The sequence below is a fragment of the Pecten maximus genome, chromosome 3 (assembly GCF_902652985.1).
Source record: "Pecten maximus chromosome 3, xPecMax1.1, whole genome shotgun sequence".
In the NCBI taxonomy this organism is placed as follows: domain Eukaryota; kingdom Metazoa; phylum Mollusca; class Bivalvia; order Pectinida; family Pectinidae; genus Pecten; species Pecten maximus.
In genome coordinates, this window is record NC_047017.1 from 12,138,200 (window position 1) to 12,162,082 (window position 23,883).

At 35.3% G+C, this 23,883-nt stretch overlaps 1 protein-coding gene across 1 annotated transcript; it reads right to left on the reverse strand.

Moving 5' to 3' along the window:
• Window positions 1-522: 522 nt before the first annotated feature.
• LOC117324622 (vasodilator-stimulated phosphoprotein-like) lies at window positions 523-23,037 on the reverse strand. Its single transcript, XM_033880544.1, has 12 exons — window positions 22,982-23,037; window positions 17,215-17,380; window positions 12,909-13,077; window positions 5,355-5,436; window positions 4,940-4,980; window positions 4,187-4,578; window positions 3,666-3,797; window positions 3,216-3,334; window positions 3,017-3,049; window positions 2,704-2,733; window positions 1,140-1,279; window positions 523-735 (listed from the first exon to the last, which is right to left on the reverse strand). Exons 1-12 carry the CDS (start codon window positions 23,020-23,022, stop codon window positions 707-709), a joined length of 1,374 nt encoding a protein of 457 aa, XP_033736435.1. The 5' UTR covers window positions 23,023-23,037; the 3' UTR covers window positions 523-706.
• Window positions 23,038-23,883: the final 846 nt, after the last annotated feature.

Genomic DNA, 23,883 nt, shown 5'->3' on the forward strand with positions numbered 1-23,883 from the left:
TAAGATTTGATTAGTGACCAGTTAAAACAATGACAATCAATATGAATCTGTCATCTAAATGTTGATTACACTATAAACATTTGTACACGTCCACTGACTATCTACACTGATATTGCCAAATTTCTGTTTTATCTGACTATAGAACACTGAGTACAAACATTCCCAAATCTTGTGTCAGCAAATTAACTGCAGAATACTCAAGATTTTCTTTTCTAGAATATTTTTCATGACCTTGACTAAATAAGAATGCTGTAATACTGGTTTATAACTTGATGACTGAATGATTCTGGTCAGGAGGATGAAATGTTTTATAAGTTTGCCTGTTAACAGGGTGGTTTATCTCTCCACTAGTACACTCCCAGACTGATACAGTAATTTGTTCTAACTGACAAGTTGAAGTAGGCGGTACTCTGTCCAAACGTCCAGTACATTCTGATCCAGAATATATTGTAAATCTGATGTAAGAGAAAAATAAAGCTTCCCCCTAGATTTCGCCACTTTGAAGTGTCAGCATTGATCACAGCGCTGACATCGAAGCCTGAAGCTTTCAGGGTTTACTGGTAACAGGATGATTTTGGTCTGCAGAAGAGGTCCGCTGGGCCTGTAACCACCTTGTGTTCGTGATAAGCTGCACCAAAGAGGTGACTCATACAGAGAATGCAGTCCGATTTCACACACACCAGGCAGACTACTATCACACTACGCTTTATCTATGGCCCAACTCTTGTCGAATTGCTACAATAACAAAAAAACACAACTATTGATATCTGCATCTTTTCCTATTTCCCAGACCTTCCATGTACATTCTGGCAAATACCATCTCACTGCATGATGATCATTATTAATTTAAGTAAAAACCAATATTATTTTAAGTGATGTAGATTCTGACAAACATCATAATTATCATACACTACAGTAATTGGCATTATATTACTACCTAGGTACATAAAATTCATAATTATGGTCTTTTACTATTTCACATGCCTGTAATTTATTATAAAATTAATATCTTCTACAGTAATATCGATTTCTGTCTCAATTCTAGTAAAGCTTTTATACAGATTTCCATTTTTGTTTTAAACAGATTTCCACCCACCTTCTATTATTTCTATTTTTAATTTTAACAGATTTCCACCCACCTTCTATTATTTCTGTTTTGACTTTATGCATTTCAGTCCTCATTTCTGTAAGGATTTCCTGTTTGAGCGACTCTAGGTCTGAACTGCTTGGTCCATTAGAAACCCCCGTTGTATCCTGGCCAGGTAAGGAATTCATTCTCCTGAGGTAAAAAAAAAGGCCAAATGTCGTTAGTTTTTAGATAGTTGATACCATTTGACGATCCATAACATCTCATATTTCTAATTCCTGAAAATGTAAAATTCCAGCCTATTTCGACAGATCTGATTTCATGTTAATCTGATCGCTGAGTGATTTCAACAGAAATCTGATATATATACCGGTATTGACCATATAACTGTACGGACACCTAAACCGCACTAACATATACCGGTATTGACCATATAACTGTACGGACACCTAAACCGCACTAACATAAGTCTAGATGTTATTTAAAGCTGCATGCTGAATTATTGTAAATGAAGTTTACCATTAAAATTAAAACTTTATAGAAATTCTTATTTTTCTGACAGATATGTATTCTTGTTTGTACCTTCTGGGTTATATAACTATACATGTATTGTCAGCTGGACTTGTTTGTAACCCTTATATAATCAATACTCTTTCCCTATAAAAATTAACCAGTTAAAAACAAACAAATTTGGGCACAATGCGAAAATTCGTTTTAGCTGCTTTAATTCAGAACAATCAATATACAGACATCCAGAATATTGTAAGGTAGCCCCCTCTCATATCCCACCAGGTATAATAGTTTGTTATTGAGTTACTTCCCTTTAGAATGTGTATCATACCATATGTTATTGAGTTACTTCCCTTTAGAATATGTATCATACCATATGTTATTGAGTTACTTCCCTTTAGAATGTGTATCATACCGTATGTTATTGAGGTACTTCCCTTTAGAATGTGTATCATACTGTATGTTATTGAGTTACTTCCCTTTAGAATGTGCATCATACTGTATGTTATTGAGTTACTTCCCTTTAGAATGTGTATCATACCATATGTTATTGAGTTACTTCCCTTTAGAATGTGTATCATACCATATGTTATTGAGTTACTGTCCTTTTTAATGTGTATCATATTGATTTACTTTCTTAAGCTCCCATCCCAGCCCAGTTAATAAAAGACACTATGGCCTGTGAAATAAGAAGTCTTTAGATTAAGTGAAGTTCAGAAAGAATATGGCTACATTGGACAGACAGATAATTCTACACATCTCCATGCTACATAGAGTAGAGGATTGCCGCTATATACAGAAAACATAACTTGAGTTTAGGATCGACGCTATATACAGAAAACATAACTTGAGTTGAGGATCGCTGCTATATACAGAAAAAAATAACCTTATTTAAAGACAGCTGCTTTATATATAAATAAACAACAAATGTAACATGAATTGAGGACTACCGATAAAAACGACAATCATGAGTTGAGGACTGTCAATATAAACGGCTAATACAAACATGAGTTGAGGACTGCCTATATATAAACAGCAGTATAACTTAGAGTCATCAGACACATATTGACCATGCAACAGTATAGAGGAGTAGTATATCTCTGTACCTGTCAGATTTTGTCAAAAATGATGGCTTCCTACAGATAGAAAATTAATAATTTATGAATTTACATTTCTTAATTTAATTTTATGTTTAAATATTACTGGTTTCCTATAGAAAAACAATCATTAATGTTTTATTCAGGGTTTTTAATTGTCAGATAATATAGTTAAGAACTCCTCCATTACATGTACAAAAAAGTCAAATCCTAAAAACCTCCTTTGAAATAACATTTAGAGAACAAACTGTCTGTTATAGTAAAATATCACAGACTACGGTTCTCTGCAGGCAAAACAAGATAATATCATGCAAAACTATACCTTGGAAAAGAGATATCTGGACTTTGATGGCATCTAGACGAAGAAAAATGTCAAATCAGAACATTTTGAAATCTGAAGTATTGGTATTTAGATAAAAAAAAAAAAATTCTCCCTGAAAAATGTAAAATTGTGATGAATAGGTTTTATTGGTGGTCTGTGTCAACTTGACAGCCTCAAGGAGAATAACTCTGTTACTTACTTTCTACTCATCTGTGGCGAATCTGATCCATTTGATAATGTCTTTCCATTGGTTGCTTTTGTGGCTGGCGGTCGATTGCTAGAGACAGGTCCTGAGGGTGGAGTTTGGGTACCAGGGTCCTATTCAATGATTTAGAAAAATTATCATATGTGTATAGCAATGAAATAACTTTACCAGGAATCAAAATGGCAGATATGGCTCAATGAGAACAGGATGGGGTAGGGATGGGATGCTCACAAATTGGCTCCACCCCACTCTCTCCCACCAGGAGATAAGACTAATTTGCATTTAAATATTGCTCATAAAATTATTTTTTTCTCAAATGTTTTCTTAACTAAGTTCTGTAGATAATGTTGCCCTCAAGTCTGTTCAAGCATATCTAATATTGATACAGAGTTCACAAACATTATGTCTGAGATGGTCTTTGAAGAGAAACCATTAAAACCTTACACTGGCTGGCGGTGCTTTAGATTTCTTTAGTCGGTTTTGTAATTCACTCATGAAGTCTCCACCTCCCCCACTTCCAGTTCCCCCGCCACCTCCACTTGATCGGTTCTTGTCCCCGCCACTTGTCCGGTCCGCCTGTAACAATGGAACAAAAAAGTTTTACAAACATGAAATTTCCCAAATTAGTTGTGATCATTGAAATTCAACTCCAAACAAACTTTACCTAAGGATTTTGAAATAAGGTCAAAAAGGGTCCACACTGTGTAGGAACACTTAATATTTACAATGAACAGATTTCAGTGGTAATCTTAATGTAGTGCTTATTACATTGAAAGCCTTCTTCTAAATAAAGATTACATGTATTGTAGTTTCCGAGTCATATTCCTACGAGATATATTGTCTGTGTGCGTGCAGATTCCGTATTGCACAAACAGCAATATTTGTAAATCTTTTGTAACAACTTTACCAAAAGTACTGCTGATAATATTTGTATTGTGTCTCTATGCCAGTGACTAGCCCAGTACAATCATATACTTACTGAATCCACTTTCTTCATCTTCTGTTGCTGGGCTTGTAGAGCTGCAGCCAAGCCTCCTCCTCCGCCACCTGACGATGCGCTGGGCAGCTCCTACGCCTGGTCCTACAGGTGGCGGAGGGGGCGGGGCTGGTGGACCGGCACCAGGTGGTGCTGGGGGTCCTCCACCAGAGGGCGGTGCTGGCGGAGCTGGAGGTGCAGGTGGTGCTGGAGGAGCCGCAGGGGCTGGGGGTGCTGGAGGGGCAGCGGGGGCAGCAGGGGCAGCAGGGGCTGGGGGAGGGGCAGGTGGAGTTGGGGCCTGAGGAGCACTTGGGGGTTTGGGGGCTTGTGGGGGCTGTTGTTGTGTTTGTTGAGCATCATAATGGCTGAAATCTCTCGGTGCTGAAATGAAATGCAATGAAGAATAGGGTATATAATTCTGAAGTTCTCCTTTTGATCATTAAATTTGTCCTTTTATCTACTGATAACTTGATGTTTCCTGTTCAAATCCACGTTTATCTATAAGGAAGCGTAAGAAAAACAGTGTATTCTGTTGGAAGTAAAAATATGGAAATTCTTATTTGATATTGGGATAGTTTTTTATCAAGTAGTGAAATATGATTTAAATCACTGTAGGAATATAGTACTTTAAATTTGTGGATTAAAAAGAATTCAGTCAAAGTTTAATTGTTTAAATAGATGATAATTCTTCATGTATCCTCATCAAAACAGATGCGATTTAATTATAATCCCTGTCACTTACCTCCCCCTGACGGCTGTCTGACATGGCCACCTCCAGAATGTCTGTAAAGATTACAAATATGAACATGTCACACTTCTCCACATGAATTGTCTTCATGTGTTAGAAGCCTCCTCACTATCATCAACATGTCTACATTTCGTGTATTGCTATACAAACCCTTCTCCAAAAACCAACAAAATTTTCAGAACAAGTATATTACTTAATAAGCATAACAAATATCATTACAACTGCTAAACAAATCAGGATACCAAAACTTATCATATCAAAGGATAAAAATGCTTTAATCACAGAAAGTTAAGAAAGTGAAATTTCAAATTGGAAGTGTTTTTTCTTTATAACAAAATGCATCTAAATTTTCAATCTTTAAAGAAAACAAATCATCTTTATGAATTAAATCCAGTAGAAGAGGTTTAACCTGTGATCTGGTGGTCCACTTGGATTGGCAATGTTTGGTTGGTTGTATATAGGCTGAGATTGGGGTGGAAGAGGACCTTGTCCTGTCAAAGAGAAATCAAATCATCTATCATATGTATATAGTAAACCTGTATCAAACTTGTTATATTACACTATTAAATCAGTGGGAATTAGATAACCAGAATAAACTTGTTATATCACACTGGTAAATCAGTGGGAATTAGATAACCAGTATAAACTTGTTATATCACACTGGTAAATCAGTGGGAATTAGATAACCAGTATAAACTTGTTATATCACAGGTAAATCAGTGGGAATTAGATAACCAGTATAAACTTGTTATATCACACAGGTAAATCATTGGGATTTAGATAACCAGAATAAACTTGTTATATCACACAGGTAAATCAGTGGGATTTAGATAACCAGAATAAACTTGTTATATCACAGGTAAATAAGTGGGAATTAGATAACCAAAACAAACTTGTTATATCACACAGGTAAATCAGTGGGAATTAGATAACCAGAATAAACTTGTTATATCACACTGGTAAATCAGTGGGAATTAGATAACCAGTATAAACTTGTTATATCACACTGGTAAATCAGTGGGAATTAGATAACCAGTATAAACTTGTTATATCACAGGTAAATCAGTGGGAATTAGATAACCAGTATAAACTTGTTATATCACACAGGTAAATCATTGGGATTTAGATAACCAGAATAAACTTGTTATATCACACAGGTAAATCAGTGGGATTTAGATAACCAGAATAAACTTGTTATATCACAGGTAAATAAGTGGGAATTAGATAACCAAAACAAACTTGTTATATCACACAGGTAAATCAGTGGGAATTAGATAACCAGAATAAACTTGTTATACCACAGGTAAATCAGTGGGAATTAGATAACCAGTATAAACTTGTTATACCACAGGTAAATCAGTGGGAATTAGATAACCAAAACAAACTTGTTATATCACACTGATAAATCAGTGGGAATTAGATAACCAGTATAAACTTGTTATATCACAGGTAAATCAGTGGGAATTAGATAACCAGAATAAACTTGTTATACCACAGGTAAATCAGTGGGAATTAGATAACCAGTATAAACTTGTTATATCACACAGGTAAATCAGTGGGAATTAGATAACCAGAATAAACTTGTTATACCACAGGTAAATCAGTGGGAATTAGATAACCAGTATAAACTTGTTATACCACAGGTAAATCAGTGGGAATTAGATAACCAGTATAAACTTGTTATATCACAGGTAAATCAGTGGGAATTAGATAACCAGTATAAACGTGTTATATCACGGGTAAATCAGTGGGAATTAGATAACCAGAATAAACTTGTTATATCACAGGTAAATCAGTGGGAATTAGATAACCAAAACAAACTTGTTATATCACACAGGTAAATCAGTGGGAATTAGATAACCAAAACAAACTTGTTATATCACACAGGTAAATCAGTGGGAATTAGATAACCAGTATAAACTTGTTATATCACAGGTAAATCAGTGGGAATTAGATAACCAGTATAAACTTGTTATATCACACAGGTAAATCTGTGGGAATTAGATAACCAGTATAAATTTGTTATATCACAGGTAAATCAGTGGGAATTAGATAACCAGAATAAACTTGTTATATCACACAGGTAAATCAGTGGGAATTAGATAACCAGTATAAACGTGTTATATCACACAGGTAAATCAGTGGGAATTAGATAACCAAAATAAACTTGTTATATCACACAGGTAAATCAGTGGGAATTAGATAACCAGTATAAACGTGTTATATCACGGGTAAATCTGTGGGAATTAGATAACCAGTATAAACTTGTTATATCACAGGTAAATCAGTGGGAATTAGATAACCAGTATAAACTTGTTATATCACAGGTAAATCTGTGGGAATTAGATAACCAGTATAAACGTGTTATATCACGGGTAAATCAGTGGGAATTAGATAACCAGTATAAACTTGTTATATCACAGGTAAATCTGTGGGAATTAGATAACCAGTATAAACTTGTTATATCACAGGTAAATCAGTGGGAATTAGATAACCAGTATAAACGTGTTATATCACGGGTAAATCTGTGGGAATTAGATAACCAGTATAAACTTGTTATATCACACAGGTAAATCAGTGGGAATTAGATAACCAGTATAAACTTGTTATATCACACTGATAAATCAGTGGGAATTAGATAACCAGTATAAACTCATTATATCACAGGTAAATCTGTGGGAATTAGATTACCAGTATAAACTTGTTATATCACAGGTAAATCTGTGGGAATTAGATAACCAGAATAAACTTGTTATATCACAGGTAAATCAGTGGGAATTAGATAACCAGTATAAACGTGTTATATCACGGGTAAATCTGTGGGAATTAGATAACCAGTATAAACTTGTTATATCACACTGATAAATCAGTGGGAATTAGATAACCAGTATAAACTTGTTATATCACACTGATAAATCAGTGGGAATTAGATAACCAAAACAAACTTGTTATATCACACTAATATATCAAAGAACAAAGAAAAACATAAGTTGATAATTCTATCTAAGTGTAATAAAGCTTACTAATTACCAGGCTTGGGCTGATTACCAAAGAGCTAATTACTGGATAAATACAGTCCACAGCAGAAGTCTCGAGCTCCATTAAAGTCATCATCGATACTCATTAAAACAGGCACAACAACTGACATGGAGTAAACTACACCCAGTTTTAAATGGTCTCTGTCATTCTCACTATGTTATTTATTTTATAAGGATGAGTTACAACACAAATCCATTAAAGGGCATTAAGAAATTGAAATGTTCATAAAAATTAATAGTGTCACAATGATTAATATGGCTTCAGGAAGTAGAAGTTATCAATAAATATGGTTATAAAGAGGTGTTTCGGTATGACAAACCCACAGGAACCAACATTGGCTTGTCATTCTGTGCTTTAAAAGAACACTTTTTTAATTGAGAAGATCAGCTTATCGGGTGAAAATTGAAAACGACCATTTTAACGATAACTGCAACAGCGTTCCTGAGTACATCATCACGAAGGAAAAGTGATTTTCAATAATCTGATGATCAGGAAATCAGAAAAGCTGATAGATGATAATTATTGATATACTATTGTATACATTAAGATAATGTACTAATTTGACGTGATTATTACCCGAATACTTCTTCTTCAGTACTTGAAATCCCTTGGAAATTTTTTTCATTGTCTGCCGTTGAGGTAAGATCCGGATGATAAGATAGACCTACTGTAATTACGACAAGTTTTGATGTGTATTTGAGGTGAGTAATCCGTTTCCTGACAGATACCTTCCTGCTTTATATCCTATATAGACAATATCATATCGGCATTTATTAAAGAAAACAGAGCGTTTATTCTGTAATTAGCCATACAGAAACACAGAAAACAAACCAATTCTTCATCCACTTTAGAGAGAACATATGTTCTTCAATGAAAATTATTTATTAATAAACGTTTACAATTATGATGACTTATAAGGTTGGTATTAGATTTTAAAGACTGAATAGCTACAGATTCTACATTTAAAACAATGAATTCTCAGGTTTGTGTTAGATTTTGAAGACTGAACAGATTCAACATTTAAAACAATGAATTTAATCAGTTGGAATTTAGTAATGATTTTGTTGTTCACTGTCCACGTACACAAGACTTGAAAACCAGTATTTCTTCTTTAAATCTTGGTGTGAAGCGGTTACAAATGTCTATCCTGGCCATTACAGTAATCCTGTGAGGTGGGAATCTTCCTAAGTTAAAAATCAAGCTGACAATGATGTGAACGTATCGGATCTGATACTGAGTTTAACATGTACTGACAATGTTTGATTTACATATCAATCCCTGTAGAACATCGAGCTCCCATATTGATACATAAACAGTCACTTCCTTGGGGGCTGATTATATACGGTAATGTGATCTAATTTATCTCAGATTGATAGTGTTTTAAAAGATCAATTTTTGTGTATAAAATGATGATCAAATTCCCCACATGAACAAATTAACAAACAAGTTCAAGATGTGCTGTGTACCAAACCTTTGTTCAGAATTTGAAGTAATCATTGAGGTATAACTGTTAGAACATTATCCTTTTATGTTAAATCAATATTTTCAGAGTACATGTATTCTGTATCCATGTTCAAAAAACCTGCTACAGCATTTCTTCTTTATTAAATGTCTGAGCTTATAATTAATCACAATAACAAAAACAAACTTTTCACCTTCATGGACAATTTTATATGCATTTCTTATATTCTTCTTTGTGTAAATTTCATTTTCTGATCTTTCAGTTTAATTTCAATTTCATAGAAATATGTTTGTCAAGATCAAATTGACTTGTATACAAGAGGCCCAGAGGGCCTGTATCGCTCACCTGGTTTCATGAGATATGAAACAAGAGAACTATGCTTAAGTACATTTGTCACTGGTATTGCTATGTCAATATATCATAAGCATTTTATATGGACGTACATGAACATTGGTTTTATTGTAATTCTTAAAATATCAATTTAGCCAAATTGATCACTTTTAGCCCCGCCCCTCAGCCCCCCGGAGGGTCAGCCCCACCAATTGTACAATTTTGAATCCCTACCCCAAGGGGATGCTACCAGTCAATTATGAGAGATATCCATTGCTTAGTTTCAGAGAAGAAGTTGTTTATATCAATTTAGGCAAATTGACACCTTCTGGCCCGCCCCTCAGCCCCCAGGGGGGTCAGCCCCATCATTTGTACAATTTTGAATCCCTACCCCAAGGGGATGCTACCAGTCAATTATGAGAGATATCAATTGCTTAGTTTCAGAGGAGAAGTTGTTTATAACAATTTAGCCAAACTGGCCCCTTTTGGCCCCGCCCCTCAGCCCCAAGGTGATCAGCCCCGTCATTTGTACAATTTTGAATCCCTACCCCAAGGGGGTGCTACCAGGCAAATATGAGCAATATCCATTGCTTGGTTTCAGTGGAGAAGTCGTTTATATCAATCAAGCCAAACGGGCCCTTTTTGGCCACGCCCCTAAGACCCCCAGGGGGTCAGCCCCACCATTTGTACAATTTCAAATTCCTACCCCAAGGTGATGCTACCAGTAAAATATGAGAGATATCCATTGTTTGGTTCCAGAGAAGAAGTCAATTATATGAATATAGCCAGATTGACCACATTTGGCCCCGTCCCTCAGGCCCCTGGGGGGTCAGTCCCATCATTTGTACAATTTTGAATCCCAACCCCATAGTGATGCTACCAGGCAAATATGAGTGACAGGCATTGCTCGGTTTCAGAGAAGAAGTCGTTTATATCAATATAGCCAAATTGACCACATTCAGCCCCACCCCTCAGGCCCCCGGGGGGTCAGCCCCATCATTTGTACAATTTTGAATCCCCACCCCATAATGATACTACCAGGCAAATATGAGCGATAGCCATTGCTTGGTTTCAGAGAAGAAGTCGTTTATATCAATATAGCCAGATTGACCACATTTGGCCCCGCCCCTCAGGCCCCCGGGGGGTCAGCCCCATCATTTGTACAATTTTGAATCCCCAACCCATAGTGATGCTACCAGGCAAATATGAGTGATAGCCATTGCTTGGTTTCAGAGAAGAAGTCGTTTATATCAATAGCGCAAAAATGACCCCTTTTGGCCCCGCCCCAGAGGCCCCCAGGGGGTCAGCCCCATCATTTGTACAATTTTGAGTCCCCTACCCATAGGGATGCTTCTGACCAAATTTGGTCAAATTCTGATGTGTGGTTATGAAGAAGAAGTCAATTGTTGACGGACGGACGGACGACGGACGACGGACGACGGACGACAGACGGACGGACGGACGACGGACGACGGACGCAACGGTATGGCATAAGCTCACCTTGGTCCTTCGGACCAGGTGAGCTAATAATGGAAGTTTTTAATTTTAAATTGGAACGGAACTAGAATATGTTAGTGAAACACAAGCATCTGCTTCAACTTTGATGAAACAGAGCCAAATGCAAAAGATTCAAAACATTTAAAAATTTGAAGAAAGAAAAAAAAAGACCAATTTGATTGCAAATGCAGCGTTCTTGTTTGACCCGAAAAGAATTATAATGATCAAGCTATCAGCATCTGCAGCATTTTTATCAAGAGAATGTCTGTAAAACTTCTAAACCAAGTTTACCAGCTAAGACAGACAGATAGAGGGTAAAACTATATGGGGTTTGTGTCTATGACCACTTCTTAACAAGGGCATACAACTGACAGCCATCATTAAAGGTCGTACCAGGTATTTCAGTAAACACCTAAACAGAGGCGTGGAAAACTCCAGTAAACACCTAAACAGAGGGGGGGGAAACGCCAGTAGATGGACGCCAGTGATGAGAGAGATATAGCCAGGTAATTAGGTTAGTCAACTTTTTGTGGATTTTTTGTGTTATATTTCTTCCTCCAGGCACTGACCTCGTAACTAGAAGATAAGACCCTAAAACAAGGTCTATAAACCATCAATCACTCTCCAATCAGGAACTCGGAGTTATCTTTACCTCCTTCTGAAGCAGTCCTTTATCAGTATTCAGACTGTGTATATATAACGTGGTTACCTTCCGCATCTAAAACACCTGAATGTCACCAGGATTGTAGTTTGCTGATTGCAACGCAATAATCCAAGACGTTGAGTTCACTTATCGTAAATTAGCCTCTTAAGTATCAATCAAATCCCCCACATGCTTTGTATGTGTTATTTCATCCGTAAATTTTTCAAGTTTGAGACACTTAAGATGATATTGTATATGGGCAACCCACTTAAAACAGTCCTAGATATGAAATTAAATTATACAGGGAAATACAGTATCACACAGATGGCTGGTATATAACCTGATGCATATACAAGGTTATGAGTATCAAAGAAATACAGCTGATTGTTCAATGAAGCAGAAACTTGTTAGTTTAACTAATCTTGTACGTTTACAAAGTCAACAACAAAACACAAACCAATGTTATTGGGGGTGGGGTACTACACAATATTATTGTTTCATAGGAACCTATTTTCTGAGTTGTCTAGTATTGAATTCCTCTTAAGATTTACACAGATGAAGGGAAATAACTACTTTGAACTATTAATTGTACATGTATCTATTGGGTGCTGAAATCTTCATAATGGAATATTAGAATATCAGAATATCAGCAGACAAGAGGTCTAATGGGCCTGCATCATTCCCTCTGTTGCTATAATTATGCAATACCTTGTAATTCATCTGCGGGTTGTAATTGTGAATTAAGGTGATGCACAATATCTGGTATGTTAAACTGGCAAGATGAGTATTGACAAGTTGAAAATGCCAAACAGCTAACCAGAAACTTTGTGATGCATCTGGATAAAGAATCGGCGCACAACATTTGGGGGTGTGGCCATGGGAGTATCATGATCAGTTCATTAATACCAACCTTGAACGTATCTCGACCAAAACAAGATATTGTATTGGCTGTTAAACTAAATGTTGAAGTCCTTGTGAGCTTTTAAGCTTACCTTGATTTAAGGTTTCAAGTGTCGTCATCATAGCCTGAGCAAAACTTTCGGCATCTTCCCGCGAGCTGAAGTTTAATCCGTACACCTGTTTGTTGTCTCTCCATTGATGGAATGTTGCGGTGGCTTGATTGTATTTTAATGTTCGTAAAATTGCACAATTTATTACAACCTGGAATACAAAACATGATTAATTCATACAGTATTTATTATAAAGTTAATTCAGACAGTATTTATTATAAAGTTAATTCAGACAGTATTTATTATAAAGTTAATTCAGACAGTATTTATTATAAAGTTAATTCAGACAGTATTTATCATAAAGTTAATTCAGACAGTATTTATTATAAAGTTAATTCAGACAGTATTTATCATAAAGTTAAATCAGACAGTATTTATTATAAAGTTAATTCATACAGTATTTATTATAAAGTTAATTCAGACAGTATTTATTATAAAGTTAATTCAGACAGTATTTATTATAAAGTTAATTCAGACAGTATTTATTATAAAGTTAATTCAGACAGTATTTATTTTAAAGTTAATTCAGACAGTACCGGTATTTATTTTAAAGTTATTTCATACAGTATTTATTATAAAGTTAATTCAGACAGTACTTAATATAAAGTTAATTCAGACAGTTATTTATCATAAAGTTAATTCAGACAGTATTTATTATAAAGTTAATTCAGACAGTATTTATCATAAAGTTAATTCAGACAGTATTTATCATAAAGTTAATTCAGACAGTATTTATTTTAAAGTTAATTCATACAGTATTTATTATAAAGTTAATTCAGACAGTATTTATTATAAAGTTAATTCAGACAGTATTTATTATAAAGTTAATTCAGACAGTACTTAATATAAAGTTAATTCAGACAGTATTTATCATAAAGTTAATTCAGACAGTTATTTATCATAAAGTTAATTCAGACAGTATCTATTATAAAGTTAATTCAGACAGTATTTATCATAAAGTTAATTCAGACAGTATTTATCATAAAGTTAATTCAGACAGTATTTATTATAAAGTTAATTCAGACAGTATTTATTATAAAGTTAATTCAGACAGTATTTATTATAAAGTTAATTCAGACAGTATTTATTATAAAGTTAATTCAGACAGTATTTATTTTAAAGTTAATTCAGACAGTATTTATTATAAAGTTAATTCAGACAGTATTTATTATAACATAACCTGGAAAGAATACATGATTATGTCAAAGGGATTTCTTTTAATTTGAACAGTTCACCAACGGCTTTGATATATAAATAAGGAAATACTATAAAACTGTATGTCTGCGTTTGTACACAGCTGATTGAGACATACTCCAACCTATAAAGATTGCGTCCCCAATACAGTGATAAACACACTCTAGTGATTCCTTCTATAAGGGATGTTATACCTACATCTACAGTAAATAAAACTTGTACTTGTGTCAATTCATTATACTGTAGATATGATCACCATAATCATCAAATGAAAGTAAATCTCTAAAAGGTCTCGTCTGTGACTTAAAAAATTTTGAACTCATAACAAAATGTAAGCATCTGGATTGTGATGGAGCTGATGTGTGGGAGAAATATAATTTCCTACATCATTATTGATACTGTGTGTAATTTTTCTTTTTTTTTTTTATTTCTGTGAAATAACAATTCTATCAGTGACATATGCATGTCACTTTGCCTCAATTGACCTGTACATGCACTACCTGTGAATGCATGTTAATTAATGATTTGATATGTACATTAGGAGTTAATGTATCAGAGTTGAATGAAGTCCCAGGAGGCTTTTTGTAAAGAATTGCCCAGCTACATTCTTACACTAGATTACCTCCCCCTAGTTTGGCCCACGAATCAAACATCAAACTTATAACCAATCCCTAGGAGATCTAACTTATAAGTCTCATTTGTATTTGTGATGTAGAGAACACCAATATAGTGTATACTCTTTTGTGGGTCACATCCTAGTGTGTTTATCTGACACTCGACACCTCTGTGGTAGTAAGTGGTACGATCCAAAACAAACTACAGGGAAGTGGTTAATGATAACGAGGAGTCTCCCTAGATATATGTATACACCATTATCACCTGCACTGACCAGACACATTATGTAAAATGTTTGTCCCAGCCAGTTAACCCAGATTTCCAATACTGGGTCACATATATCAGTCTCTAGACTAAGCTTCATCAGCTTCTTAAAGAAAACTTCAAACAATTCAATTAGTTTCTAACCAAATTTGAGGGAAGCACAAACAGAAAACTCATCTTTAGATATAGAAATACCACCATTATTTCCACTCTGAACCGAAATCTTCAACAACTTTTTTTTACAAAAGTCGATGAAGTGAAAAATAGGTCACAGTGACCTATGTAAGAAGATATACATTTGTATTTATATATAAAATTTGATATCCATGTGACTTGTAGTACAGAAAAATAGAGCTATAATCTATATAGATGTATGGATGGACAGACATGTATACGGACAGATGATAATTATAAGGTTCAGTAATTCCCGATCCTAATAATATCATGATCATATAAGGATCAAATTAGGGAACAACTTCATTGTTGAATTTGGTGAAATTTAAGCTGCTAATACAATTCAAAGTACCAGTTGAACAGAGCCTGACAATTGATGTATATATTAAATCAAAGCTATCATCCACAATATTACGGATGTTATACATTTTTCACTGACAGTTTCTGATAATTGCGACCTGTGATATACTTGACACGCCAGAGGATGGTGTATCCTGTACGATATCATCTCACATCCTTCCGAACATTTATACACATCAACATAGCGACTGTTGTTTGTAACTACAACATTTACAGCCTAATTTTACAGAGATATGTATACCCTGTACTAACAATTAGCTGCCAAATAAAACATCACCCCACATAGCATGTACATGTTGTGTTTGGTAGCGCATCATTTGGATAGGTGGTATAGCTGGCTGTTAAACACTTAATACTGTTACCCAGTCAATAACATACCAACTGCATGTAAGATACTAGACTGGCCACCAGACCTTAATTTGTTATGAATTGCCAAGCTAAATTCTAATACTAGATTATCTGCCCCTAGTTTGAAACTTAGAATCAGACATATCCTAGGGATCAAAATCATAAAGCTCAATTTTATTTATAATTTTATGATTCTAGAGACAGGGGGCCATTCTAGTAATATAAGATACCAGTGTCCATGTTTCCATTTTAGTCTGAAACTAGAACCTACACATATTTGAAATGATACCAATCCTCCTCCTCCAAACATTTGCTTGTTTCTTTACTATAGGTTTACTGCCCCATGAACAGACTGGGTCTTTTTGAGGATGTCTCTTTGTAGTAGCTGGTGGCTACCTTGATGAACAACACACATGAGGAAGTTACATCTAAACCAGAATAAATTTGGGTAGAGTGTCATTCCCAAAGATATATCAATAGCATGAAATTAAAGCACAGGGCATGCAATTCATGATCTCAGTTTCCTGAGAAACATAAATTGCCGTTTAGCAGGAATCAAACCACTCAACCTCTGATCGTGTGTGCAGCCACATCACCAACAGAACATACCTGTCTGACCAGACAAAACAAACAAGAACATATGTATCTAGTATAATTCTGGATTGTGTATCTTCATCAGAGTATGAATGCCAGACATATTGTTCCTCACCATGTTCCAACATTTGGAATATTTATGCTACACGATTTTATCTGCTTTATTCAAGTATTGCACTTTTTCTATGTCATTTTTTTTTATTTCCTCCATGGAAATATCTAAATGTTAACCTTAGTGCTAAATCTTTGCATGGAAAAGTTCCAGGTTTCGTCCCCTGACCGAGCAACTCTACAAATGTGGTATTTATGCTTTCCATTTGACATTCACTTTTAAGAGTTGAAAGTAAAGAATCTTGTTAAATTAACTTAGACCTGGCAGCATGGCATTTCACTCTGTCAAATTACTGTTGACAGCAGGCTCATAAGAGGTATCTTGAGAGACAATGATGTAAAGTAATAATTAATTGACAAGACAAATAAATGTACAGATTACAATTGTTAATAGTGGCCAATATTGGTCTCTCACAACTCTGTCCCACGTCCACTAAGCTTGGGACACAGTAGAAGTTCCCTGATTCGGTAGCTGCCTTAGTCACATCATATGATCATGGATTAGGATGAAGCAAGTTTGGTCTTTACCAGAACATGCATAGGTATGCAGGTATATACTTAAATATCTCCATATTTGTCATTTGTTGTGCGTTTGACAAGTGTTTGACAAGTGTTTGACAAGCCTTACCTCGTGGTCCTGCATTTTGCGACCAACAACCCTGAATGTGTTGTTGACTGTGTGTGAGTAGATCTGGACTTTGGCCAGACCCTGTGTACTGCCACTCGGTATCCATCTTTTATTGCAGTCATCATAGACCATGACATTGGCCCTGGCTGTGACTATGGGCACCTCACTGTAACAAGACACATGGACATCTTATTAATTGTTAAAGATCTGGAATAAGGTCAATCGACTAAGTCAGATTATTAAGAAAACTCAAAACAAATTCTCGACAAATGCTGCTTCTTCATAAACACTTTAAAGATTTATTAATGTTTCTTAAATCTAGAAAACATGTTTATCCCATAATAATTCAGAACATACATCAATTACGTATATACAACCTGCCTGGATATACATTGTAGGCAGGCCAATGGCAGTAAAACTCCTAGATTCACAAGTTTTTTTTGTCTTTTTTTGCTTATGTAACAATGCAACAAGAGAGCATTTTATAACGACCAGATCAGGACTCCAACCCGAGACCTCTGAATTCTAGATTGACACTCTTAACCATTTGAGCTATACCTGACCACCAGCGTTCAGTCCAGTCTACTTCTACTACACTAGTATAATACCTTGAAGGCTATAATTATAAGACATATGAGCTTTCACATACAATCACTCACAAGCTATTTGGTCACATATTATGAAAATTATCAAAAACACCATCAATCAAATATATACAACTTCAGTTTCCAAAATTACCCCCATCCAATAACTCATTTTTGTCCTGTAATAAGCCTGGATCAGAAGGGGGGGGGGGGGGGGGCTTATTACCTTATTACCAGGCAAATAGACAGTCACCTTTATCGGCACTATACTATACATAATAAACAATAACTTGTAGTATTAGTATATAATAGTATTTCATAACCACTGTATCCACAAAGTGATAATTCCATGGCACTCTGTACTGTGTTCCTGTAATAAAATAACACGAGGAAATATCTAGTCACCACATTCTTATCATAATTACATCACTGATTATGTCATCCTTAAATAACAATTTACAAATAAATCCCCAAATTATTGCTGTACCTCATGACGTAGCTGCTGGCTGAGAAAAAAGTTGTTCTTCAAATCCCTGCCTACCACACGGTAGTGTAAGTCACGAAGTTACCTCATACAGCTCTGACTATTTATACAGCAAATGTATAGGTACAACTGTATACACATACAAATAGGTAAAGAAAAGTATGAAAAAATATATCCTTCTTCCTCAAAATGTTGTTACCATACATAAGGACACGCCAAGAATATGTGTTAGAGTATGTATACACCTTCAGCTATAAACTACATGTACATATATATATATATAGCTTTATCGTACATAAGTCATAAACATACGTAACATGTCAGTTAGATGCTTGTATTGATTCCAGATAATATTATAAATGAAGGGATCTATTTACAATTATCTGTTAATAAATTTCTGATAGAAGAACCAGCACCACCAAATGTTTATTTTTCTATCCCAAAATACACACAAATGTTAAGTGGTCTAGAATCAGCCAGCCAGATCATGCATATCAGGTAAATTGTTTTCAGGGAAGGTTTTTCTAGGTCTAGAAGCAGTCAGCCAGACCAGGTAAGTTGTTTCCTCACACAAATCTCAGTTAATAGACAGTGTCTGTGAAAGGATATAACTTTACTACAGCGAATTTACAGGAAATCTTTTGTAACGAAGAGCAGCAATAAAATATTCACCATAGAATTTACTAGGAGTGCCCTCTTGAGGTAGAATTCTCATCAGTTAATTTTTTTCTGTGGTGAACAAGATGGCACACCTAAACCTTAATAAATACAGATCCTTACAACAACACGAACACATCGTTGAATATTAAGAGCCTGACTGATAGTGAATCAAGATCAGCTAAACTCTTCACTTGTTATTTTTGTTTGATATGATATTGATATGGTAAGCCTGGTGAATCAACATGTTCAGTAATGACTGGAGGGATGAGTAAGATGTTGGTTTATACAGAACTGTATGGTAATTCTATATTTAAGCTTTTCAGAACATGGATGGATGCCAAATTTGAACTCTGCCATAAATCAGAAAAAATTCAGTATATCTCACAGAACTGTACTGGTAACATATATCTTAAGGATATCGATAGACTACAACACAGCGAAACAAGCCAATTACAAATCCTAGGCTGAAAAGAGATGAGGATTAAACAAGTAACACCCCCACCACCCATCCCACTTCCTTCATCCCCTTCCTCCTCCGAAGTACCTGGTAAGTTAAACTACTAATCACCCACAAGGGGTGACTTAAACAACTTCCCGAATCTCCTGATCATGATGACGTAAACATATCTGGTTTGGGAACATGTACAACATATACAGAACAGTGACAAATTAAATGCCTCGGCTAAGTAGAATATGTAGTATAAGGAAGAGAAAAAAATGTGGAAAAAGTCTGTGAAGGAGAGAGATAGCTGTTTTACCATCATTTCACCTCTACAGACAGGTGTAGCTGGCATGGTGCCAACATCATAAGGAGTCATCATAGAGATAAACAGAAAGAAACTGATAAAGTTCAAACTATAAAACTGGTGTGTTTACATTCCGGGTCAGAGATTCTGAATTCTTCTACATAATTAACCCCCATCAGATTTTATAGATCATCAATGTCAGCACATGATCGGATCCACTACTCCCTGAATGAAACTTTGACACATGGAAAAGTCAGTTTAAGTTGATGTTACATGTACACAGTTATCTCCCTTTGCCAGTATGGAGTATAAACTTCCTCCTCTCCTGTGTCAGTTTTGCTGTTTACCAAAGTCTAGCCGTCTAGACTAGGTGCGAGAATCCTATGGTATCAGCTGCCACATCCGTAGAAATATTACAATAATAATCTCTATGATGTGAAGAACATTCTTCTTTCCTATATACTACTGCCTCTCCTATATACTACTGCCTGTGTAATGTAAGTCGGACAGGTATTCCAAAGATAAACTGGTACATATATATATATACCAAAGGCACTGTCCACACAGACTAGGACAGACTCATTAGAACAAAAAACATCATAATAAATAATTCTTCACTTCCAATAATTTCAATAATTCCAAAAATAATTTTCAATGTACTTTTAGATACCTGTAAACACGTTTTCTGTTAGGCGACCTCATAACTTGGATGTTCCTATAAAATTCTGAGTAGAGTCAGGTCAAATAATGACATTCGTGTAAGACAACACCATGAATGCCAGGTACACCCAGTCTACCATAGTAAACAGGACAGGTAAACAGACACTGCAAGTGTTACGGGAATGTTACTTCTCTCAATTAGAAGTCAGTGGTGCATGAAAAATTCCTAATGACAATCCAACCATTGCAAAGCATCAACAAGCAGCATACTGATGTAACCTGGAGCTACCAACTCAGCCGTGACCGACTGACCAGGTCATCTGATGATTGTTGATACCCCCAATAATAATCAGACTGGGTAGATAACAAGGATGACACACTGCTGCAGGCTTTATATACTTAGCCTGGTCATCTTACTGCCAATATTTCCATCTCTACATACAAACCAGTGGCTACAGAAACATCTATTTCTGGAATGTTCGAATTTGGAAGTCTGTCCTATAGAAAATCAATCTCCAGTTCATTTTCACACAAAAAATCATGTAACAATTATTTTATAAAGTTGACTATACTGTGTATACCATCTAATGATGAAGGGAACTGTTCCGTAAAAAGGCCCTAAATAATTTCAGCATTGTTAGCTTGAATTAAAACTTTATTTTGGTGAACCAGCTGATTAATCAAAATTTAGTCTTAGTAATCAACTTTCATTTCCATTTAATTTCCAGATGTTTTAATTGTGTCTAGGCAAATCAAGTCATTCAAAAGAAATGATGTTTATATGATAACTTGATAGAACAATATCAAGCTAACAAACAATTCAGTATCATACCCTGCATCCTAGTCTGCTTACAACACATAATGGGAAATTATTGTGCGGTTAATAATCATGACTCACTTTTACTTAAACAGTTATATTACATAACATCAGGAAAACTACAATAAAACCACATTATGACGTGACGTATACACACATTCATGAACATTCAATTGTCGACATCCCAGGTGTTCAATGGCCGATTGAGATATCACAAATGTACAACATATATCACTATATCAGGTATATGATGTGTTGTTGCAAAGGGAGGGGGGAGGAAGGGGAGGGGGGAGAGGGACAGCTATATATAGATGGTAGTCTATAAATATCTATAACCAGCTATACATAGACGGTAATATAAATATCTATAAAACTTTATTTGGACTGTTTTTCTTTTAACCAAACAGACAAGCACTGAAATGTAACATATATGTTGATATAAACAGTATTGACAGAAAACCTCCAATCCTTCCATCCCCACAGACATGTCTATTGACCTTACATATATACACAGTGTGCCCTGTGTATCATTTCTCCATAAACTCGTTTGAAAGTCATTATCTATCTCCCCACATTTTAGCTATGTGTGTATTTATTGGTCTGTAATATTTTAAACACCAATATACACTTCTAAACTTTAGGCTTGAGTTTAGTGAAACGACAATTCAAAATTTATTTTAAATGGATGCATGCATAACAGCTACTCGATATTATAAATGTGAAAACTATCTGATATACAAAATCTAGAAAAAAATATAAATTTCTACAATAAAAAGATGTTCTTTGATGATAAATTATATACTCAGTTATGATGAACGATTCTAAGATCACGGGAAGAACTAATTTGGTTGGATGTTATCTTATTTACATATACTATGTACAATATTGGTTTCAGCATGATGAGAAGATATGATTATATAAAACAAAGAATAAATAATGAATAGATCAAGTTCTTCATTGCTTAACAGCTACCTAAATACATCCTGGGGAAACTTCAGCTAATTCCACAGTGATTGTTATAGAAATCTGAATACATATACCAACTAAGTAGAAGCTAAGCCAAACAGACCAGTCCAATGTTAAACAGCAGGTTAGCATTACAACATAAAACCAATCTTTGAGATCTAACAAATCGTATAACATTTCTTTCACCAGAATGTAAAGCATGTGCACTCTCTCTAAAGGTTATCCCCCCTACTGGTCCAATTAATACATAAAGACTACAAGCTGCTGATGGCTGAACACTAGGCCAGGTCTTATCTACAGTAACTCTGTGTAACTTTCTACACCACTCAGAACACCACAAAGTAACACATTCATATAGAACCGCAAAAATGTGTAGAAAAGTTTGACACTTAGAGATAAACATGAACCGTTGCTGAACGAAGATAGGCAAGAATTTCAACAGTTTCTTAAACCAGCTGACAGCAGGGTCAATAGATTTTCAGCTTCTGAATCAAGAAATGATAATAAGTAACTCGCCCCTACCAGACCCTTGATCCCCCAACATAACTTATTAACCCTGCCAATACTCAGTCTTCAGGGGTTGAATATAATAAATTTTGAGATTTCAACATAAGAGAATGTAATTTCTTTTACAATGTATATGTAATCAATTTTGTTGAATAATTTTATATTAACAAACGAGATCATAATCAGTATTTTTTCTTCAAATGTTCTCATAATAATTATTATTGCATATACAAGTTAGTAATGTCCAAAGCAGAACGGTGACTTAAACATATTCCAGTTTAGAATACACAACCGATACATACTATCAATATGTTAAGGCTTCAAGAGTTAAAACAAATCTTACATGTCCTCCATGTTCGGTGATCCCCGACGCATCAGAACCATAATTGTCAGGTATCGTGTAATCCACTCGCTGAAATGGCTTGGCCACTTATCGCACATTCATAAATACTCGTTAAAGGTAGCACTCGACCAGGTCAGAGAGGTACATGTGCGTCAGTTACATAACCCAAATAATTGGAGTTTGAAGATGAACGTTAAGTTTTATCCAATGAGATAGGATATGGTTCGATATGTAGCTATAGGCTACAAACTTAAGTTCATACTGGGACGATATATGACAAACGATGTACCAAGTGACGAAAGTTGACAGTGACCTCACGCTAAGGTGACGATTTTCACTCCTACCTGGACCCAAACAAACCAATAACCTGACGTGCGACAACGGCGTTACTTGCTCTTGGCTACTGTCAATCACGAACCCCAGGGACATTGGTCCATATATCATATCCCTTCACCTGTTGTGACATCATAAGCACTGGCTTGTTCGAGTCAATTTACAGGTACAGGTAAATAACACTTCTGACAAGGATGTCTTGTATTTACCTAACTTGGCGATTAAAACAAACATTTGTGTGGTATTGTCTAGCACTGAAAGTACACTGTACACCAAAACCAGAAAGAATTAAAACTCTTGTTTTTACAGATACACCCAGGCTATGACATCGTCTACTATATGACATTTCTAAAAGCTCTAACACTGACATCAATTGATACAGGCCTACTAAACCTCTTACACTGCCATCAATTGATACAGGCCTACTAAACCTCTAACACTGACATCAATTGATACAGGCCTACTAAACCTCTTACACTGCCATCAATTGATACAGGCCGACTAAACCTCGAACACTGCCATCAATTGATACAGGCCTACTAAACCTCTTACACTGCCATCAATTGATA

What these genes read in the sequence shown, in the direction of transcription:
- LOC117324622 (XM_033880544.1), bottom strand. Translation starts at nt 23,022, where the DNA reads ATGGTTCTGATGCGTCGGGGATCACCGAACATGGAGGACAT. An exon ending in TCACCGAACATGGAGGACAT is followed by an intron (nt 17,381 to 22,981) that starts GTAAGATTTGTT and finishes GTCTTGTTACAG; the next exon opens with TGAGGTGCCCATAGTCACAG. An exon ending in CCAGATATCTCTTTTCCAAG is followed by an intron (nt 2,734 to 3,016) that starts GTATAGTTTTGC and finishes TTCTATCTGTAG; the next exon opens with GAAGCCATCATTTTTGACAA.